Source organism: Pyricularia pennisetigena, assembly GCF_004337985.1.
Source record: "Pyricularia pennisetigena strain Br36 chromosome Unknown Pyricularia_pennisetigena_Br36_Scf_10, whole genome shotgun sequence".
NCBI lineage: Eukaryota > Fungi > Ascomycota > Sordariomycetes > Magnaporthales > Pyriculariaceae > Pyricularia > Pyricularia pennisetigena.
Genome location: NW_021940922.1, coordinates 1390892 through 1412379, shown reverse-complemented (window position 1 = coordinate 1412379; position 21488 = coordinate 1390892). Strand labels below are relative to the sequence as shown.

Genomic DNA, 21488 nt, shown 5'->3' with positions numbered 1-21488 from the left:
ATATAAATGGTTATATGGATGGTTACATTTCGTTAATAAATGGAAAAAACTTACCACATGAAAATCCGTAGGAATTGAGTTGGGGTTAAATAAATCGTTTTGTGATCCGAGTTCGTTTTAAACACAAGCAATTGTATTCCGATGCCGTGTAAGGGTGCTAGTTCCATTATACTGGTTTTTTTCACTAAATTGGGGATATTTTAACATTTGCAAACATTTTTTGCAAATTAAACATGGTTCGCCGTTTTCTCGAGAAAAACCCTGATAATAATATTACCAGATTTCCGCCAATTTAGGTTTTTAAAACCCTTTAACGGTTAAATCGACTTTATTGTCTGTCGGTTGCCAACGTCGAAACCAAAATCCAGAAACAAATAAATCGAGGAAATTGTTCCATAATTCAAATGTGTATATATAATACGCATCCTTTTTCCCGCCGTATAGAATAGGATCGTTGCAACCTGTGTTTTGTTTGTTTGCAAATACCGCAATAGATTCAGTTCCAACCTCCAAATTTAACTTAAAAGGGAAATCATAATCGTGCGAATTAACGCCAGGTGAACGTGGGACGGGTGTACATGTATTCGAAAAATGATCACGAAATTCGTCAACAATTTCAATATCCGGAGACACCAGTTTTTCGACTGAAGTTTCCGGAGGTGGCGATGCGGTATCCATTACGATAATGTGGTTAAAAGTTTAAAAAAAAAGGAAAATTTTTTTTCGTCATTGTTTTAAAATTTAGGAAAAAGTGGGATTGTGTTTGATTTGTCCGCTTAATTAAACAGTGGAATTTTGAATAATCGATAACGGGGAAACATCGGTTAAATTTTGTATTGAAAATTTGTTAAGATTAAAAATTTGTACTGCTTAATTGTTTTTTTTTCTTTTTTGCATTATTATTTGTCGCCAGGTTTTACCTACACAAATATGGTAAGAACAAAACAAAAAAAACGTCGACAAGTTCCTGATTCTCCCAAATTAGACCAAATACTGCCATATAATGAGTAAACATTTTTTCTTTTTAATTATCGGATATTTATATTAACAATTTGTAGATTTCCGGTTAACTTACGTCGAGCCCATTCCGTACTTTTACATTCTTTTGAACAAATAAGCCCCGAATTACCCTCACGATCACGGGAAATTTCAGAAATACCCTGACCTATTATCCATTCAAAGGATAATTTACAGATAAAACGAGGGAGAATTAAAAAAACCGCAAAAAAGACAACTGGGGGCAAACCACCAAATCGAAATACCGGAAAATTTAACACACGGGTACAAAATAATGGATAATAGAGGAATAATCGTGCAAAACGGTTTAAACCTGGGAGTAAGAAATATAACTGGTTACATTGGATGGTTACATTCTAATAACTGTTTACAGTAATTGCGTTAAAGGAAATCCGCCGACTGCAATCCCGTACAGACCTTTTAATCCCCAAAATCGCTTTTCAGCGTTTGGTTAAAGATGTAATGTCCACAATTGCGCCTTATATTACATTCCAAATATAAAAAAAGGCTTTAATGGTATTGCAAGAAGCGGCGGAAATGTTTTTGGTATAATTATTTACTGTTTTAAACCTTGCTGCTATCCATGCAAAACGGGTTACAATATCGACGAAAGATATACAGTTGGTTCGGTTAGTATTAAAAACAATGGGTTATAAGATTTTTTTTAAAATAGTAAAATATAAAATTGAATTAACCGTTTGGACATTTTGTTGAATACTGTTTTTGTTTAACTGGAAGTTTATTACGCTATTTGAATGTAAATAAAATCTACGCAATTAGAAGTTTTAACTGCTAACATCACCGTAAAATATGTAACTAAAACTCGCAATTATTCCGCGTGTTTAAGTTAAATAGCAGGCAAAAAATCCCCCTTAAACTCCTTAGGCATTTTACTGTAAACTGGTTTTATAACCAGCACCTGTAACCCTTTTGCCTAACGTTTAAGTGTTTTTAGGTAATTAGGTACCCCAACCCAATTATTCGCAGTAAATGGGAGCGTAACCCATCCATTCACATTTTCCTGAACTACAATTCGGCAAATGGTGCGAATGGATTTGTTTAACATATTTGCATAAACTTTATAGGGGGCCTGTTTAGCCCAAATGCGCTGGACAGGTGCTTTGCGACTAAAAACCCTGTGCGATTTTTGAGCGCGGAATAAGGCGGTAGTTTTAATGTAATTATAATTTACAATTAAAGGTTTGGGTACGCCAAAATAAATGAAAGCGCGCAAAAGAGTTGCTTTAGCCAAAGTGAGGGATTGTACAAACGTAAAATAAATCGCCCTGTAAAATAATTAACAGTTATTTTATTTTGGAAAACTAAAATGTATAAGATTTATTTTGTTTTAGCTTCAAACAACTGGTACATTTGGTTTATATTAGAATTATAAACCGCAGTGTTTTTCGCCCAATAATGCACTTTAGTGGCCAAATGGGTTGCCAGGGAATGCCAGCATCGATATATTATATGGTAAGATGAACGACGCAATACTTAAAATTGTTAACCGTGTATTTAAATAACCATCCTATATAACCATTTGTAACTCACCAATTTAGCCATTTTGGTTTGATTTAAATTGGCCGTTTCACCAAAATGCGCGGTTTTGTGGCGGATTTGGCGCATTATATAACCAAATTTAAGAGAATTTTCAGGTAGAATACCTTTTCCAAACCTGTGGAAAATCTGGCGGACAAATTAACTCGCTTTACCTTGGTAGGTGTATTATTTATATAATAATGCAATAACCATTTTTTCCCATTTTTGCATCTTAAATTCGGCTTTTTTAATGGGAATTTGAAAAAACGCTTTAAAAGCCTTTTTGAGATCATTTAAATCCTCCACATCTTCCCAATTCTCGTCGTCGATTGGGGCAGGGGTGCGGGATTTCAAGCCGAATTTGGATTGCAGGTTTTTCCAATACTGGTTTTGAAATTTCCTGGATGGTTATATTCAATGGTTACCACGTTATTTTGGTATTAAAAAAGGTTATATATAATGGTTACTCATTTTTTGGCAATAAAATTAACTTTAAGCTCATTTTCCAGTTGCTTTCGTACGAATTTAATAAACGTAGGGTATTTATATTCGCTCCGCAGTTTGGACTTTTAACGAAACAATGCGGTGTTGAAACGCTTGCGTGCGCGGTCCACTACTAGTTTAGATTCGTCGCCATTCTCTGCTTGCGTTTTCAGCTTTTTGTTGCGATCGCGCGACTTGTGGGCTTTCTGTCCTATTTTTTCGTCGTTTTTGCGTTTGCGGGCTAGAAATTGTTAATTTTCAAATTAGAATTGAAATGCATTTTTTAAAATGAAAATGCTTACCCACATTTGCAAGTAATAACAATATTTAAAAATGACTGATTGTTCCAAATGTAGCAAAATTGTGATCAAAATTTGAAATTGAAAATTCTGGTTAAAATTCAAATTTTTGTTATTTTGATAAATTTAATAAATTTAATAAAACAAAAAAATTTTGCGTTTGGATTCCCAATTTGGTTACCCCACATTCAATTTGTTTGCACCTTACCCAATTAGGCTTAGCGCCGCTGTGAAAGTTTTCCACGTTAAACCTAATTAGGTTTAGATTAAATAACACCCCGCCTTTATTTACTTTTTCGCAATTGCCAAAAAAAAATTCGGCTTTTAACCCGACCACTTATCCGCACCAATTTTTTTTCTGTTTTCATTTTTCGTTATCCACCATTCGCATCACTTGTAACCATTTTCCGCTACCATTCTTATTCTTATTAAAAAATTCATCGCCAGGCTATTTTTAATCAATTTAGTTAAAATGGTTCCTCGCGCCCAAATTCCCCGTTCAATTGCAGGCAAAAAACCTTAAACCTCTTTTTAATTTACGAAACCTTAAACCTCTCCTCAATTTATATAAAAGGTTCTAAAAAGAATATACCAATGGGCAAGCAGGGGCAAAATCGCCGGTTTAAACCTGGTAGTAAGTTTTATCCATTTTCTATTTTACAATTATATATTAACTCCATTTTAGTAATTGTTTTACGCAAGATCAGGCGGTACTAAAAAACCCCTAAACTATTCGTCCCCAAAGCTCTTTTCCGACGCCTGGTACGGGAACTGGTTCAAAATTATAAACATGGTTTTCGCTTCCAACTAATCGCCCTTATGGCTTTGCAAAAAGCAGCAGAATGTTTCTTTATCATTCTTTTTACAGGTAAAACCCCTTTATTATAACCATCCTATATAACCATTTTAATATTATTTAGCTACCAATTTCTGCGCCATCCACGCTCGCCGTGTTACTATCCAAATTAAAAATATACATTTCGTCAAATATATTTTAAACACTATGGATAAATGGATATACCCCCAGTATTCCAGCCAAAAGGATTTTCAAATGGCTGGTTATTTCCGCACTGGCCCCAAAAATAAAAAGCTTATATCCCCATTACCCGTCGTTTCGACTTCATTTGGTCCTAATGGTTAAAACCCATTACGCCCTGCATCGAGGTTCCCAAAAATTTCCAAAATAGCGAAAACTCCGTCACCTGCTAAACCTGCAGGTAAAAAACCTGCCAAAACTACTGGCAAAACATTCCCCAGAACTGCTGGAAAAAGTCTGCCGCAATTAACTATTATTGCAAATTCGTCGTCTTCGTTTTCGTCTGCGGATTCGACTTCCTTTTCGTCTTTATTTTCTTTACCTAATAGTATAGGTGAAAATAATTATGAAAATAAGGAGGAAGAACAGGATGAAAAATTGGATGAAAAACAGGATGAAAAACTGGATGAAAAACAGGATGAAAAACTGGATGATAAACAGGATAAAAAACAGGAAAAACAGCAGGATAACCAGGTTAACTTTATCAACCCTGACACGGATATGGAAAATACTAGTTAGGTTGTGTGAGGAACAAAATAATGGGTTTAAAAAGAGGGATGGTTATTTAGGATGGTTACCATAATTTCCCTCCCATTATATTGCGTTGTTTTTAGTTTTAAAACCTGCTAATCGATGGTTACACTAATGGATACATTTTATTTATTAACTATTTATCCCAATTCTAACAAAATCGTCTTCCTTTTACATTGTTATTCCTTCTTAATCGCCTCAGCACGAAAACCCGCGGGCTACCCAATTCGGGTTGAGCCCGCCAGCCCGCGGGCCCCCATCTACCCGCCAAGAAAACCCGTGGGCCATTACGGGCCCCCGCCAAGAGCCCATGGGTTGGCGGGCCGGGCTGGGCTAAACCTGTTTTCGGGTTTTGGCAGGCCTTAGTTGGCGGACATGGTTAGGTTGCTCATCGAACATGGCGCCAACATTCGTGCTTGCAACCCAGAGGGACGCACGGCGCTGCATACAGCAGCTATCAAGGGACACGTTGCATGTGCAACAATCCTTCTCAACCATGGAGCTGACCTGAACGAAGCCTTGATGAATGGACGAACACCGTTAATGATGGCAATAATTCACAACAAACACGACATTCTTAAACTCTTTCTAGAACATTGCCAGAAGTACCATGGCCTCCAGAATTCTGGACTCTTGGGTACAATAATAGCTGAGCATGCCGACGCGGATACCATGTCAATACTCGCTTGGTCTCATCACTTGCTGAAGCTGTTGAGTTTAGACGGGTCATGCTTGTATAATATCCGCGACGCAGTTCTTCTGCGGACGCGTCAGGATGCAAGGCTCTGCCACGCTTTTGAAGGGTTGCTAGCCGCTGCTTTTTCATGTGTAAATTAACTTAAGCTGTGAAGAAGATCAGTTCATCAATGAGATTTTTTCCAATTGGTATGTTATCTGATACTAGCTATTTTGACGGAGGGCCGATGTGCAATTCAGGCCTGTCAGCATCGCCGTTCTTGTAGCTTTCGCACGATCAATGTCAGCACTGCACGACGGAAATCGGGAGTTCGCTTCAAGATTATTGAGCATACCTCAAAGTTGCAACTGCACCAGGACTAAACATTATCGACACGTCATAATCGATATCAAAACCAACCCAGCGCAGACAAAAGCAGCGTAGAATGAGACCATGTGCGACCTTGATCTTTTGTATCAGCGGCTGCATGCGAAGGTCGAGTGAAGTGAAAGGTGTTAGAACTCACAATAAGCACATCAACGGGCTTCTCACCTGCCATATAGGGTCTCTGAAAGTCTTTTATCCGAGATATAAGCTTATCCAGTCGCTCGGTGATTGCGTCTTTTGATCTGTAGTGAACGTAGTGAGTACCGGCCGACATTTGGAAAAGTTCACAAGATGAGCGTCATACTCTCCGCCCTCACATCCATCCCTCCAGATGTTCCACTCCCGTTCCGAATCTAGACCCCTTTCTTTCCTTGAGCCTCTGATTTCCTCTTCCTTGAGCCCTTCGTAACGACTGTAATCCACTCTGCAATTTCTTCAGTGGCAGTGACTTCATATTGCCCCTGGACGACACCCTCTTGCGGCAGTAGCAGCTCTAACGTTTGCACTGCTCTCTTTCTTGGGCTAACAAAAACTTTCCCCAACCGACGCGGGTTAATGAGGTTGTTGACTCCCACGAACCTCACTCCCGCTGAAGAGACCTATTTAATGCCATCTTCCGTGAGCTCGATGTCCGTAGTGCCCGTGAAGCGCCCTGACTTCGCCCATTCCGTCTCCCCTGAAGTACAAATATGTATCATTAACATATAATCTCATGTCTTCTAGTAAATATATCAATAAATCTTACCATGCCGCATAAGGAAAACTCGAGGCGTGACTGCATCCTGGTCAGACATGATCCCAAATAGTGATTGTTGACCCTTCCAAAGCTGAAGGTGGCTGTGAGGAAATGTAATCTTTTCCCCGGCTTTCCTGCAGACAACAGAGGGGTACAACTTTATGCCTGGTGTATCAGGCATAAAATATTATGTAAGCTAAGCCCACTCAGGAAGTTAGAGCTAGTGCCAGAGCCCCTCCTCGCCTTGCATAGAACATCAAGGAGCAGGTAACTTAGGTGCTGAAAATGTTTCTCTAACATTAGGGTGGCCCAGTTGAAATGGACCGCCTTGCGCTACGAATAGTGTGCTATGAGCAGTGAATGAGGAAAGACAGATGAGCCCAAGATTGGAGCCCTGGGCCTAGCTTCAGTTGTAAAAAATGGAACCGAAGAGCCGTCCGCCCTGTATGAGTTTCTCACGTGCGAGGTTACGTGAAGGTGGCCCTCTTGGAATGGAGGGCAAGACGAAATTTTGACTGTCTCATATTATCTTGCCAGTTTTTGAGTGAACATTTTGTGGGTGAAATCAATTAATCTGATTGTACGGACCAGTAGGGCAGGCAAATTGTGGGTCTAGCGTTGATTGGTATGATGTACAGGAAACGAAAGGTGCCTTGTGACGCACACGAACGTACACGTGCAGCCTGCATGAGTGGTAGGAGAGCCATGTATTCAGGTAAGGTGCGCTATCTAGGCTAACGAGCGTGGCAGCGCTTTTATGGTGTGCACAGCGCTGACTAAGCTCCTCTGGTCATGTGATGCCAAGATCTATTTACTGCAACACCTTGCCAAGCCTGCTATCTGCAACACTACTATGTAGCACAACGGTTAGTGCAACCGGCAATTGCGACCACCCATATCTCATTACTGGCGATTTCGCCGAGATGGAGAAGGCAGTCGAGGCCTCTGAGGCAATCCGCTTTACATGTCTCCTACATTTCCTGCAACGTGGTGCACTTTTATTTTTGACTTTCTCACCCTGGCCGCACTCTGGTGTTGATATGCAATTGATTTGTTGCATAATACGGCGCAATCCGGTAGGTCGCTGAACAGGCGAGCAGTGACCCCGGGTGAGGTGAGGCGCTGGCCCCTCATTGCTGACCATCTCGTTTGGGACAGAGTGGTTAATGTCATGGGCAACTGCGCCAAAGATATCCCAATTACCAGCATATTGCCAATCACGAAAAGACCCTTACCTTAACCCCGACTCTGGGGGATAAGCAAAAGGACGAGAAGAAGAATTGATTTTTTCTGTTTATTTATCCCCCTAGAATTTTACAAGACACCACGAGCCAATAGTGCGCATAAAACCAGTGTTTACGCGTTTTATAATCGCCACGTACCGCATTGTGGCAGTTAGCACAGGTTTTACAGGGGAACGCGGATAAGCCCATATCGCTGCCAAACTTACGTACCATTTCATCGATCCACAGTTGGACACAGGTATAAGAAAGTATTTAAAAGCCCATTAGACCAGGAGTTGGGCAGCCCCTGCCAGTATTATCCCCGGATTTCAGTCAGATAAGTACTCAGTCGTCTCCACACACCCCGCGAGGACCAGGTTCGAGTCTTTCAGCAATTTCGCGAGCTTGGTGGGCTGCGCCGTGTTGGAAATGCTCCTTCACAAGCCCAGGCTGCATTGCTTCTGGACATGACTAAAACGCAAATCGTAAAGTATGCATCTCTCCCATAGATACATCAATCTGGCTAGCGGCCATTATACAAATAAAAGTGGATCCATTACATGCTAAATAACGCATATTGTGACATTTGGACCATGAGATCGCCAGACCTTAACCCTGACCCCTGACCAACGACCCACCAGGGTGATACCTTTATCTACGTCGCGTCAAGCCCAGAACTTTGTTTGTTTCCTTTCTTCTCCTAGTCTCAGGGCTCATCCCTGAAGCCCAGAGCTCCACAATTGATCCACTTCGTTCGCTTCGCTCCACTTCGTGGCTCAATTGCGGCTTTGAAATGTACCTGTGGGTCCATCCAAAGAACGCTCTGGTTCAGGTCTGAGGACAACTTGTCGATTTTCGCCGTTCATGGCGGTATTTTTGGCCTTTTTGCGACCGACACTCCCTTATTATTCCACAACCACGCAAAATATCGAAAAAAGAAAATATCGTTGAAAATAGAAATTGTTAGGCCTTTTTCATAAATCCAAAACTTTTTGCACCCGGTACGCCAATTAAAAGTTGGATATAGCCCGCCCTTAATCCGTTCATGGCGGTACTGTTTTTTCGATTTTTTTTCGATTTTCGATTTTTTTTAATATTATTTTTAATTTTTGACCAAATTTTATACTTTTTGCACGTGGAGGGTCGTATATATGTATATATCGTTATAAGAAATTTTGGTGCTTATATCGGATTATAGAAGCAGTTAAATAAGCGGATAGGCAAAGTATATACTTTTTTATATATAATTTACAATCGAAACTCGCTTATATTTTTACCAGTTTTAACGATAATGAAACCAAAACTTCAGAGATTTGATTACGTATATAGACAAACGTCCAAGTCAAATCGTACTTACAATATCGGCTTTGAAACCTGTTTAATAAAAACAAATGGTAAATGTGTATTTTATAAATCTTTTTGCTTTATTTAATTAATTTTATATTATTTTTGTTTTGCAGCAGAATTCTGTGGTTTTTGCACGTGGGGGGTGGCATATATATACTTAATATAATATCACATTTTTGTACGTATACCTAGTTATATAAGCCCTTAAATATGCGGATAGGTAAGGTATATCTAATTTTATATATATTTTACCATCGAAATGCTTTTACATTTTTACCAATTCTAACATTAAGAAAACCAAAATTTGAAAAAGTGGATTATATATATAAATAAACGTTAACGTAAAACCCGACTTGCAATACCGGCCCTTCTTATGTTTTTATATAAACAAATGCTAAATTTGTGTTTTTTTGTATTTTTTGCTTTATTTAATTGAATAAAATTTATAAAGAAAAACTTATATAAAATCTACTAGCAAATTGATTAAGGAATATATCAAGTGAAAATATTTTCATTCTACCAATATTTGCGTAAATTATTTAATTTTTTAACAAATTGTTAATTTATATAAGAATATTAATAAAACTTTTGTTTCAATCGATAATTGCATGCACTTTGCAGTATTAGGTTTACTAAGGTATAAAAGCTGTAAACTAAATTAAAATAATTATTGCATACCATTATTTAAAACAAGAATTAAATATAATAAAAAATTACAGATTTTATTTAATATTTTAATATCTTTCCAAATACAGTAGCTATAAAGACGCGGCCGGCATTCAAGTACTCAGCAAACTCCAATAAACTTAACGCAAATTACTATATATTTCTATAGTTTTTATTTATTTTTTTATACGAATATTCAATTGCATACTATGGGTACATTATTTTCTTTTACCATTATAATGCGAATATATTGCATTTACCCGCTACAAACGGCAGAATACCACAAATTATCCTTATATTAATAAAATAATCATAAGCGATATCGTAATATTAAATATATTATTAAAAATACCGTTATAAACGGCGAAATGCGACAGATTATCGTTGGTGGTACCGCCATGAACGGCGAAATGCGACAAGTTGTCCTCAGACTAGAACGAGCGCGATCTTTTCGGCCAATGTAATTGGTCGAAAAGCCATGTGGCTGAAAGGTACATGGAGCGTTCGGTCCCCACTGCGAAGCAGGGGGGTCTAGTCTGAGCACTGAGACTAGCGGTTAACGAGATAGCGGAAATTGAAATTGTGCCATTGTTCACCGAGCATGTACGCAAATTGGCGGCCGATTTAGCTGGGCCAGCGTTGGTTCCATTTACGCAGTATGGCCTGTTTGGAGGTATTATTTTTACTAACAAGGGGCCTAAAGCGCCTGCGGACTTACGCATTTTTTACAACATTGCAGCACTATCGACCGTTTTTATATGTGGTAATTAAAGGTCCGGGAAAAGTTACAGTCTCTCCTGCCTGCTCGAAAATTCCTTAATATAATCGTGTGCGAATGTTTTACCGCGGCCGCTCACCCGAATTCTTTTCCATTATAATATTTTCATGTCGGATAATGGAGGCGAGTTTTGTAAGGCCGCGTATTTGGCATTTAACCGGCAAATTAAAGTTAGGATTTTATGGACGCCTACGAATATTAAAACGATCTAGGTGGGCCAATATATAATATAAATTTTGGATAGGTGAACCGCCAGAGCTAATTAGCGATTTAATAGAGTGTGTATTCGAAAATTTCAAACGTGGTAGTTAAGCCCCTTCGACTTAACGAACGTAATTTTAATACAACCCGTATTATGTTATTGATGGCGGTAAACAATTCGAAGGGAATTCCACTATATTTATATGTTGTTTTTCGCATTTTCCGGGATTTGAGAATCGAGTAGCAGGAGCAGTCCGACACCGTAGATAAATGCATTCCCCCTTCCAGTATGCAAAATTTAAAATGCGCTTCGAGAAGGAATGCATGATCGAAACCCAGTTCGCGCCTAGTCTCAGTGCTCAGACTAGACCCCCCTGCTTCGCAGTGGGGACCGAGCGCTCCATGTACCTTTCAGCCACATGGCTTTTCGACCAATTACATTGGCCGAAAAGATCGCGCTCGTTCTAGTCTGAGGACAACTTGTCGATTTTCCCCGCTCATGGCGGGTATTTGTACTGTTTTCGCACTGTGCATGCACTGCATACGTAATACCAATAGTATAACCACTGTATATAATTAAATATTCGAATAAATAAATGGATAAAAATCGTAAAAATATAAGGTAACCTGCGTTGTAGTAAATGAATTTTTTATATTTTTTGAACGCAAGGACCGTGGGTATATCTCTTCCAAGTGTAAAAATATTTAAATATTAAATATATTTTCAGAATTTTAATATATATTTTTATCTTTAATTTATTGTTTTGAAAAAAGATGATTTATACAAATAAAATATATTATTATAAAAGCGATTTTCAAATTAGCGTGGCAGTGGAAAGTGCATGCGATTACCGCTTGAAATAAATATTATATCAACATTTTTCATTTAATAAATATTTTATTAAAAAACTTGATAATTCGCCCAATTATGTTTAAATTTAACAAGAACTCTAATAAAGCATTAATGATAAATTATTATATATTAATGTTATTTAACGCTTTTTTTACCATTTATATTTTTTTAAATAATATAAAGAATATAAAAACAATATAATTTTACCATTTCTTTTAATAAAAATAGTATTAAAGCCGGTATTACGAAGCGCATTTCACCTAGACGCTTGTATGTATACGTAATCCAATCCCTGAAATTTTGGCTTTATTATCGCCATCATTGGCAAAAATATAAAAGCGTTTCAATTGTAAATTCTATATAAAATTGTATATACCTTACCTATCCGTTTATTTCACGGCTTATATAATCAAACATATATACCAAAATCCGGTATACGGTTATTTACATATACACCATCCCCCACCAATAAAAACTTTGAAATCATATTAACAAATAATAATAATATAAAAAAATACGAAAATCGAAAATAAAATCGGAAAAATAGTACCGCCATGAGCGGATTAAGGGCAGGGCCTAGCGAATTCGCCCAATTATAGATATAAAAATATAAACTAAATTGTTATTAATAACGGTACTAAATGCTATTTTCAACGTACAAACCGCTTATTTTTACGATTTTTATTTATTTTTTTATAACGGAGTGTTAGTCGCCGAATTGACGAAAATACCGCCATGAGCGGCGAAAATCGACAAGTTGTCCTCAGACCTGATCCAGAGCGTTCTTTGGATGGACCCACAGGTACATTGCAAAGCCGCAATTGAGCCACGAAGTGGAGCGAAGCGAACGAAGTGGATCAATTGTGGAGCTCTGGGCTTCAGGGATGAGCCCTGAGACTACATGAACGGCGAAAATCGACAAGTTGTCCTCAGACCTAAACCAAAGCGTTCTTTGCATGGTCCCACATAAACATTGCAAAGCCGCAAATAAGCCACGAAGTGGATCAATTGTGCAGTTCTGGGCTTTAGGGATGAGCCCTGAGACTAAAGCTACCCATGAAATTAAATTCGCGGAATTCATATAAATCGCCCGCGATATGTTCATTATTGTAGCTATTTCCACTTTTATTAAAGGATTATAATGATAATTAAGTATTTCGATTATTTTCAATTAATTTTCGTTAATTTAACGGCAATCCAGTACTGTGTTATTATTTAGGTTTCAATGAAGCAGAAAATATATTGTTTAATCGGTATTAAAATTTTGATCTTATATAAAATATTTAGAACCCCGGAAAACGACCGTTTTAAGTGATTCGTTGGGTTCGTATACAATTTGGGTGAACTACGCGTAAATTTAAAATTGGATAACGATGATTCTATTTAGGTAACGGTCGTTATGCGAGGAGGTTGATTGACAACGTTGAAAGCCATTCAAAGACGGAAAGGAACTCGGTTTACCGCCATTCTGAACGAAGCGATACAGCTCTATCCACGTTTGGCAGAACCAGACTTGGATGATGCTGCTTTTGTCTATCAAGGAGCCCAAAACGACCGTCTTTTCGAAGCATCCTCGGAGCACATTCAGCACCCTAGTCAACAAGTCAGTCCTCCGAAGGCCATAGCTCCACAGGACCCCAGCCATCAGATTATAAGCCAAGCCCGAGCCTGCGCGCATTGCGATTCTCGGAAAGAAGTAAAGAGACCAGAAAGACGGTCCACCGAGCCCAGGATCCATTATGGCCTCATTGCTTCCGGCAACTGCGTCGTTAAAGACGGCATTGCTCGGGATCAAATAGCGCTGAACCTCGGGGACAGGTGTATTTGCTTCGAAATGGAAGCAGCTGGTCTTATGGATAATTTTCCATGCCTTGTGATCCGCGGAATCTGTGATTATGCGGACACCCATAAAAATGATCGGTGGCAAAATTATGCAGCAATCACAGCTGCTGCATATGCCAAGGAGCTGCTGCAGGTTCTTGAGGGCGAGAATGTGGAAGGAGCGCGGAGAATGGACGAAATAATGGGAAATGGTCAGTACTTTATGTCGACTCAAAGTATTACGTAAAGTCTAATATTCAAACTTTCATGTTCACATAGTGCACGAATTGGCTTTGCAGACTCATTCCACCGTGAAAGAAATGCAACAGGATCAGCACTTACAGAAAATTATCAAATGGCTCGCCCCGCCAGACGTATCGACAAATGACAACAAAGCCTTGGAGCAGCGTTATGGAAACACAGGCCAGTGGTTCCTGAGGAGCGAAGAATATTCGCAATGGAAAGCGACGTCAAAATATTCTCTTTGGCTTCACGGCATTCCCGGTTGTGGCAAAACAATTCTCAGTTCGATTATTATCGACGATCTGCGCCACGCCAGGTCGTACTCCGACAATCTCCTCTATTTCTACTTTGACTTTAGCGATACCAGCAAACAATCACTCGAAAATGCCATTCGGTCGCTTGTGTACCAGTTGTACCAAAAGAACCCGAGCACTTACCAGGGGTACTTGCATTCGCTCTACTCCTCTTGCGAAAACGGGTCGCGAATGCCTACCATTAATTTGCTACATGAAACCCTGGAAGAAATGGCTCAGCAGATTGGCGAACTCTGGATTGTACTGGACGCGCTCGACGAATGCCAGACAAGAAAGGGTGCAAAGAACGAAGGGTTGCTGTCTTGGATGAAGGGCTTGTTAAAAGTCTCACGAGCAAACATTCACTTTCTATTCACGAGTCGTCCAGAAAGAGACATCAAATCAGCTTTAAATGAATTTGTCGACCGTCAAATCCCCATACAAAGCGAGTTGGTTGCAAAAGACATATGCGCGTATGTTCATGGAAGGGTCAGACATTACGAAGGACTGAAACGATGGCGAAAACGAGAAGATATTCAACAAGAAATTGAAAATAATCTGGTACAAAAGGCCAATGGAATGTAAGTACAAACCCTCACATAGTCTTCCGAAAACCTATTACTAAATTGGAATGCAGGTTTCGATGGGTTTCGTGCCCACTGGACTCTTTGGAAAAATGTCCTGATCCCATTAGTCTTCGAGAGGCGCTCAAAAAGCTACCAAGAACGCTGGACGAAACATACGCACGCATTTTGAGCAAAATCCCGCCAGACTACGAGCGCAATGCGACAAGGCTCCTGCAATTCCTCACATTTTCCGAGCGACCGTTACAGGTCGAAGAAGCTGTCGATATAAATGCCGTCAATTTGAAAGAAAAGCCAAGGTTTAACGCCGATTACAGAATGCCCGAGCCAGACGAGATTTCTATATATTGTTCAAGCTTAGTAGTTGTGATGAGCAAAACCGACGAAGATGGAAACATAAAGAGAGAATTACAACTTGCCCATTTCTCAGTGAAGGAGTACCTTATATCGGATCGACTGGAAAGCAACATGTCGCTACATTTCGAAGAGAGACTTGCTAGGCAATGCATGGCGGAAATCTGCCTGGCATATTTGCTTGACTTGAGCCACGACCCTACAGTGGTAAAGCTACAAAAAGACTGGCCCCTAGCAGAGTACGCTGCACAATATTGGATGGGCCACGCTGCTCAACCTGGACCAAACGCCAATGGACTTAGGAATCTTGTTTGGAAGTTCGTTCAGAGTGAAAGATCTCATCAAATTTGCTTTGGCCTTTACAATCCCGACAAACCATGGCATAAAGCAGACCTCAACAGCTCTGAAGGGGTTGAAGCTCCATTACTCTATTATATGGCTTTGGGAAATGTTCTTTGCGCTGTGGAAAAGATCCTGAATGACGGGGCGGACGTCAATGCTCAGGGCGGTTTTTACGGCAACGCTCTCCAAATCGCTTCATTAGGAGGCCATAAAGAAATTGTGCAGATTTTGGTCGATAATGGTGCGAACATTAATGCTTAGGGCGGCCGGTACGGTAACGCTCCTTATGCCACTTTATCAAAAGGACACAAAGAGATTGTTTAAATGCTCGTTCATAATGGCGCATTTTATGGTAAGTAGGGGGGAAGGAAAGAGGTTTTAGAGCTTAAAGTGAAATGATGGAGATGGAAAAAACGTTGCCAAATGGGACTAGATTGTTAAAACTGCTCCGTAAGCCAGGTAGCAATGTCAAATCCCCCCAACATCAGGCGCGTTTATATATGTCCCTCATATTAAAATCTCCGTCGATGGACGTTAAAAACTAGCTTCCCATCTTGTGCTTGCCCTGGCTGTAACACGTATCCTTGGATATTAAACAGTGCCAGCCGAGACAACGTCCTTTGCAAATAAAATCTTTTGAATTCGGTCTCATAAGGCGCATTTTATGTACGGTTTGGATTCACAATGAAGCTTTCCAGGCTACTAGTTGGGTTTTAAACATTTGGATAATGGGGTTCGAAGCAGTACACGCCGTGCCGCGTCTAGGTGTGGCGCCATAATTGAAGCTGTTTGTGGACCGTGGTGTCTACTGTAACAGCAAGTCGTACTCCTCGTCGCGACGTTCATCGGTGCCGTCATACTCGCAACTGAAGACTCGTAACTGCACAAGCACGGTCGCGTCTCGCCATGCTGCGAAGGGTTTGGGAAGCTGAAGCTCGAGCACGGTTGACTGGGCCTTGAAAGTTTCCCGAGGTAATGGCCACTCGTATATGTCAATCTTCGACGAGTTCATTGCTTTACACGTGAGATACTTATTGCACTCGTTGAGCGAGTGATATTTATACGGCTTGCCGCGCCAGTTCAGACGTGAAATTTCATTGCATGTCATCATTTCGTGATTCGCCTTCAACAAAGAGTATTGAGCCTTTATGTCAGAGAGCTTTCGCTTCTTTTTCCATTGATTCTTAGCTGCCTCGTCTTCGATCTGAGAGAGCAGGGTCTTGATAGCCGGGGAGCCAGCATAGTGTCGAACTGCGAAGGACTGCGGATGGCCAAAAGAATCGAATATATAAGGAAATGTTCCGTCAGCATCTTGAGATCGCTACCGAAGGTACAGCTCAACTTTTTGGAATCTGATCATATTTCGGCTGAAAGGCAAAACCAGAGACTGCAACAGGTGCATCGGGATCTGGGGGTTATATTCGCGCAGAAATGCGCTGTGGTAAATGGCTAACTTGTCGCATGCGATCCAAAGCTCCATAATGGTTAGCACAGTTATCGAAATTCCCTCTGGATTCGCCCGATAAACTTCATTTGCTGTGGATTTATAATCACAAATAAGGGTAAAAAGCCTGGAGCAGGTATCTTCCTTATTAATATATTTGCCGATCCAGCCCTCAAAATGGTTTGCGACCCAGGTTTTAACCGAATAAATATTGAAAAAATCATAGTCCCCTGGCATCCCTATCGCACCGATATTTGGTAAAACATTATGCGGTAAGGCCGATATATAGTTATTTTTATTAAATGTTCCCTGGGTGGAAAGTTACTCACGGTTTGAAATCGATTCGAAAAAGGTGTTAAACGTGGGAAGCGTATAAAAGACGTCTTCCTCAAAGTGAAGTTTTTCAAACTGTAAAAGGTTTTTGGGTGGCGTTAAAAATGCAGAGACTTGCTGCCGACGCAAACGAAACTTATCCATTGCACCTATAACGGCACCATTAACTACCTTAATAACAGCTTCTGGCAGGGTGAGTTGTGAGGAAAAACCTTAAGTGGCGGTCAGCTTGAACCGCCGACGAACCACCTTTAATCGCATAATTTCCAAGTAGTCGCTACCCAGGCAAATATTCGTGGCTATATGGAGGATTGGGGCTGAAAAATAGAGTATAAAGGCTTTATACGTGAGCCAGCAACCATTTGGTGATTTTCGAGAACAAAAGAATTGCATCGTAACACGAAATAAAAGCCAAAGCGCTGACCGCATCCAGGGCATGCGCTCGTTATCCCACATGATTTCATTTCGCGTATTCTTCCAAAATCCTGCGTCCTTAACTGGTTGTGTCACAGGGCCAAAAAAAGCTGTAACGTTGGGCTCCACATCTCCGACCCCCCTAAAGTCCGGCCCCCTTGAAAAATGTAACGACGAAATACCCCTTTTATAAACCGATTTAAATGTAAACCTATCAACGCACAATAATACAATCATTGTCAGGCTCTCCCGGTTCGCTAACCTCTTCTCCATCGTTCAAATCCTCTAAACAGTCCCTATTATTTTCCTGTGCTTCATAAACGTTTTTTTTGCTGACCAAAAGCTCGTTGGGATCCGGAATTACCCTTTTCCTTTTGACCGGCCGTACCGCCTCCAATTTTGCTTTTAACAAACTGATTTTTTGCTGAGCTTCAGCCAATAAGATATCCTTGGTTTCGAAGCTTTTTTGGACTTTTGCAAACAAAAGCCGTGAAGTGGCGTTACTTTTTTCGGACCGGGAAATTTCCTGTAGTTGAAGTCGAATATCTCGGGTCGTTTTAGGGGTTTTCCAAATAAGTAAAGATTGGTCGTTAATTTTTTGGTTTGGGCTTTCCGGTGTTTTATCCCTTTGGAAGCCGTTATTTCTACCTTTTTCGACGTTGGCGTTGCTATTTTCTAATAAAAACGGGTTTAAAAGTGGTTTTGCCAAGTTCACCGGCCATAACCCCGTCGTACGCCAACCAGATTGAATGGTTTTTGCTATAAATGCTTTTGATCTGGCTTTTCGATAGCAAAGTAGAAAGTTTCGTTTCCCAACAACCGTTGAACAGCAAAACTGGTTTACAAATCCCAGGTGACGTCGATAAGCTTCCTTTAACGGCCCAAAAACCGATAAATCCAACGGTTGAAGAACGTGCGACGAATGAGGAGGTAAATATAAAAGCTGAATATTATTTTGGAGGCAAACAAGCATAAACTCGTCGCTGACGTGTGATCCGTGGCCGTCGAGAACTAATAAACGCTTTTCAGGAGTTAAAGGTTGGGTATTTGGAATAAACACCTTTTTTAACCATTCGATACCTGTTTCATTATTTGTCCACCCGTTTTCTGTTGCATGAAATTGCCAGGTATCGAAAGGACTTAAATCAGCTGGAAACCATTGTTGCTGTACGTTTTTCCCCTTAAATATAACGAGGGGAGGTATAACAGCCCCCGTAGCTGATACACATTCGATTATGCTCGTCCAACCCCGCGTTCCAGGCTCTTTTCGCTGTAATGGCCGGATTTTATTACGCCCTAACACCAGGCCATTAGATCCTTTGCCTTCCATTATACCTGTTTCGTCCATATTCCAACGGTTGGCCGGTTTTATAGTATCGATAACGGGATTTTTCAAATAGGACCACCAAGATTTAATTACCTCGGTTGTAGCCCCATTAACCCGGGCATTTTCTATTCGCCGGGGCCTTTGGGTTTTCAAAATTGGATATCGGGCTATAAAACGGCTAACCCAATGTTTCCCAAGGCTTTTTCTTTCTCCGGCGGCCTGAAGAATTCGTTCCGCAAAATAGCGTAGTTCTTGATGCGTTGGCGGAAGGCCTAACGCGGCCTGCGCAAGTACCCAATCTGCCAAATAGGTCTCCTGCTCCTGTGAAAGCCTTTGACAAAATCTTTTCGCTTGTTGAATTGACTGGGCCCCCTTTAAACGATCGTGAAGGGTACTCCGAGGAATACCCCATTTTTGCGAGGTTTTGTGAACTGATTTGCCATTTCTTATGTCAGAAATGGCAGCAAGAAGCTGATTTTCAGTGTACTGTTTCATTGGAAAGTTTGGAGCAAGAATCTTCAAAATGCAAGTTCTAAAGTGAAAAATTCGTCTAGATATTTATAAAATAAAACAAAGGGTTGACGTGGCTGAGTAGATATTTTTAGGGGCCGGACTTTAGGGGGGTCGGAGATGTGGAGCCCAACGTTAATAAACTTTGTTATATGGTGCGGGCTGGGGGTGTCGCGCTGTTTATTATAATATTGCCCTGCTTTTTTGATTTTGGGCTGGGAACCAGGTGTTATGGAAGATGCCAGCTTGTAAAGTATGGAGCAAATCGACGAGACGAAGTCAGTTTTGCTGGCAAAATCCTTTATACACAGGTCAATTGCAACACTTGGGAAATAACGCCGAAGCTTCCCGGGGGATTTTATTGTATATTTGTCGAATGGGGACAGCTTAAAAAGATCGAGCTGCATCCTATCCATATTTTTGGTTATTATAACGCCAGCATTCTGTTTGACGATATGGAGTGCCACAAATCCTATTGCGATTATATAAAATAAAAGTTAATGGAAGTTTCTTAACCAATATAATAAAATATAAGGGCAATTTCGAAATAAAAAATGGTTTCGGAATATACCTAGTTTTCCGTTTACCATATCGAAAAGGGTTATATTGAGCTCGCCCTTATTAAGGTAAACAGTGCTTTGGGATCGAATATTAATCGTTACCTGCACCATGCTGGCCACAAATGCCACCACTGCACGTTGATTTTGCGGAACGCAGTCCGTAAAATCGACGAGCGCATCCTGGACGGTCGAAAGTATGGCGGCATCCTTTTTAGCAGAACAATTATCACCGCTAGGGAGCTTTGGGGGTAAAAAAACATGATAAACCAAGTAGAGCAAATTATCCAGAGCCAGTTCGGCACTGGCTTTAATTTTCGATATAATGGATTGGGACAAGCCCCAAATAGGGCGTGTTGGGGTTCCAAACTCCGTGCGTGCACCAGTTAGTTGAAAGTCGGGCAATTTAGTCCGAGTTTATACGGGTTAATGATCAGTAAGAAAGGAAACAAAAGAATAATAAAAAGGAAAGGAAAGTGAAGCATTAGAGCAGGATAAAGGTGGTAAAGAAAGAACGCGGTTAACAAGGTATGGCAAATTGTAGTGGAGGAAGGTCGGGCAAGAGAAATAACGATGGTTGGAAATAGAAATTGAAAGATAAAAGACTGTGCTGAGAGATGGCAGTGGAAAAATCTGAAGGTATAGTGAGAGTTTGTTCAGCACCAACTAAAAACAAACGGGTGCAGTCGGCAGTGCAAAATGGTGGCGGTACAAACGAGGGGAAACGCCAAGTGAGGCCAACCTGAGCTGGCCAAAACCTGGGTCGACAAAACGGGCCTAACAAAACCACACCCAGTCATAAAAACGGTAATGAAATAAAAACTATTGGAAGAAGACTCCCCAATGAAATTAGGGTTGTGGTGCTGGCCGCAAAGACTAAAATGTGGAATGAACACGTAGCAAATATTATGGTGTATGGGGTGCCGCCGTGCATGTGTAACTATGTGCTTAATCTATCCTCTTTAACCTCCCGTCTCCCGATCCATTGCTGGGGGTTCATGGTCTTTCTTTTTCTATCTATACCTCTATCGGTGTCATTTTAGAGGCAAAACTGCTCAAATCATTCACCGTTAGTTGTGAACACAAGATTAACAACCAAGTCGAGTGGCACCTACGGCATTTTACCGGGTTGAAGACGAGTATGCACGCGGCGGTATCAACGCACGGGAGTTTTGACACGGCAGAACGTGCTGAGGACTTCAAAGATGAGCCAAACTAGGGTTTGGGTCAGATAAAATGCATCGGCCTCATTCCAATTGGGTCTTCTGCTTAACAGGGCTTTGGGTAGGCTGTTGGGCAAATTTGGAGGCTACACAGCTCTTGTGACCCATATGCCACCTCACCGTTCAAAGATTTAACATAGTATGGGATCTCCTCGGTGATCCATGTGTTCTTCACATGTGTTGCAGCTTTTGCTTATTGGCTGCTTCCCCGCTCCTTGATGAACATTAGCCACCCATTTCGGTACACTGGCAATTGCAATCAACGTGTGCT

At 40.6% G+C, this 21488-nt stretch overlaps 3 protein-coding genes across 3 annotated transcripts; 2 read left to right on the top strand and 1 right to left on the bottom strand.

Moving 5' to 3' along the window:
• Nucleotides 1–5810: 5810 nt before the first annotated feature.
• PpBr36_10657 (uncharacterized protein) lies at nucleotides 5811–6795 on the bottom strand. Its single transcript, XM_029897767.1, has 5 exons — nucleotides 6714–6795; nucleotides 6273–6644; nucleotides 6108–6210; nucleotides 5937–6064; nucleotides 5811–5867 (listed from the first exon to the last, which is right to left on the bottom strand). The coding sequence occupies exons 1-2, from the start codon at nucleotides 6760–6762 to the stop codon at nucleotides 6568–6570; spliced, it is 126 nt and encodes a 41-aa protein (XP_029744033.1). The 5' UTR covers nucleotides 6763–6795; the 3' UTR covers nucleotides 5811–5867; nucleotides 5937–6064; nucleotides 6108–6210; nucleotides 6273–6567.
• A 6412-nt stretch (nucleotides 6796–13207) lies between these two features.
• PpBr36_10656 (uncharacterized protein) lies at nucleotides 13208–13840 on the top strand (the record flags this gene model as incomplete). Its single annotated transcript, XM_029897766.1, has 1 exon — nucleotides 13208–13840. A coding segment is annotated over one exon (633 nt), but the record flags the coding sequence as incomplete, so codon positions are not given.
• A 73-nt stretch (nucleotides 13841–13913) lies between these two features.
• PpBr36_10655 (uncharacterized protein) lies at nucleotides 13914–15670 on the top strand (the record flags this gene model as incomplete). The annotated part of the gene is made up of 2 exons (XM_029897765.1): nucleotides 13914–14710; nucleotides 14767–15670. The coding sequence occupies 2 exons, from the start codon at nucleotides 13914–13916 to the stop codon at nucleotides 15668–15670; spliced, it is 1701 nt and encodes a 566-aa protein (XP_029744035.1).
• Between the last annotated feature and the right edge of the window lie 5818 nt (nucleotides 15671–21488).

Excerpts from the sequence above, each read along its gene's own strand:
- PpBr36_10657 (XM_029897767.1), bottom strand. The coding sequence starts at position 6,762 with ATGTCTGACCAGGATGCAGTCACGCCTCGAGTTTTCCTTATGCGGCAT. Across the intron at positions 6,645-6,713 it reads AGTTTTCCTTATGCGGCATG|GGGAGACGGAATGGGCGAAG; the intron begins GTAAGATTTATT and ends TTTGTACTTCAG.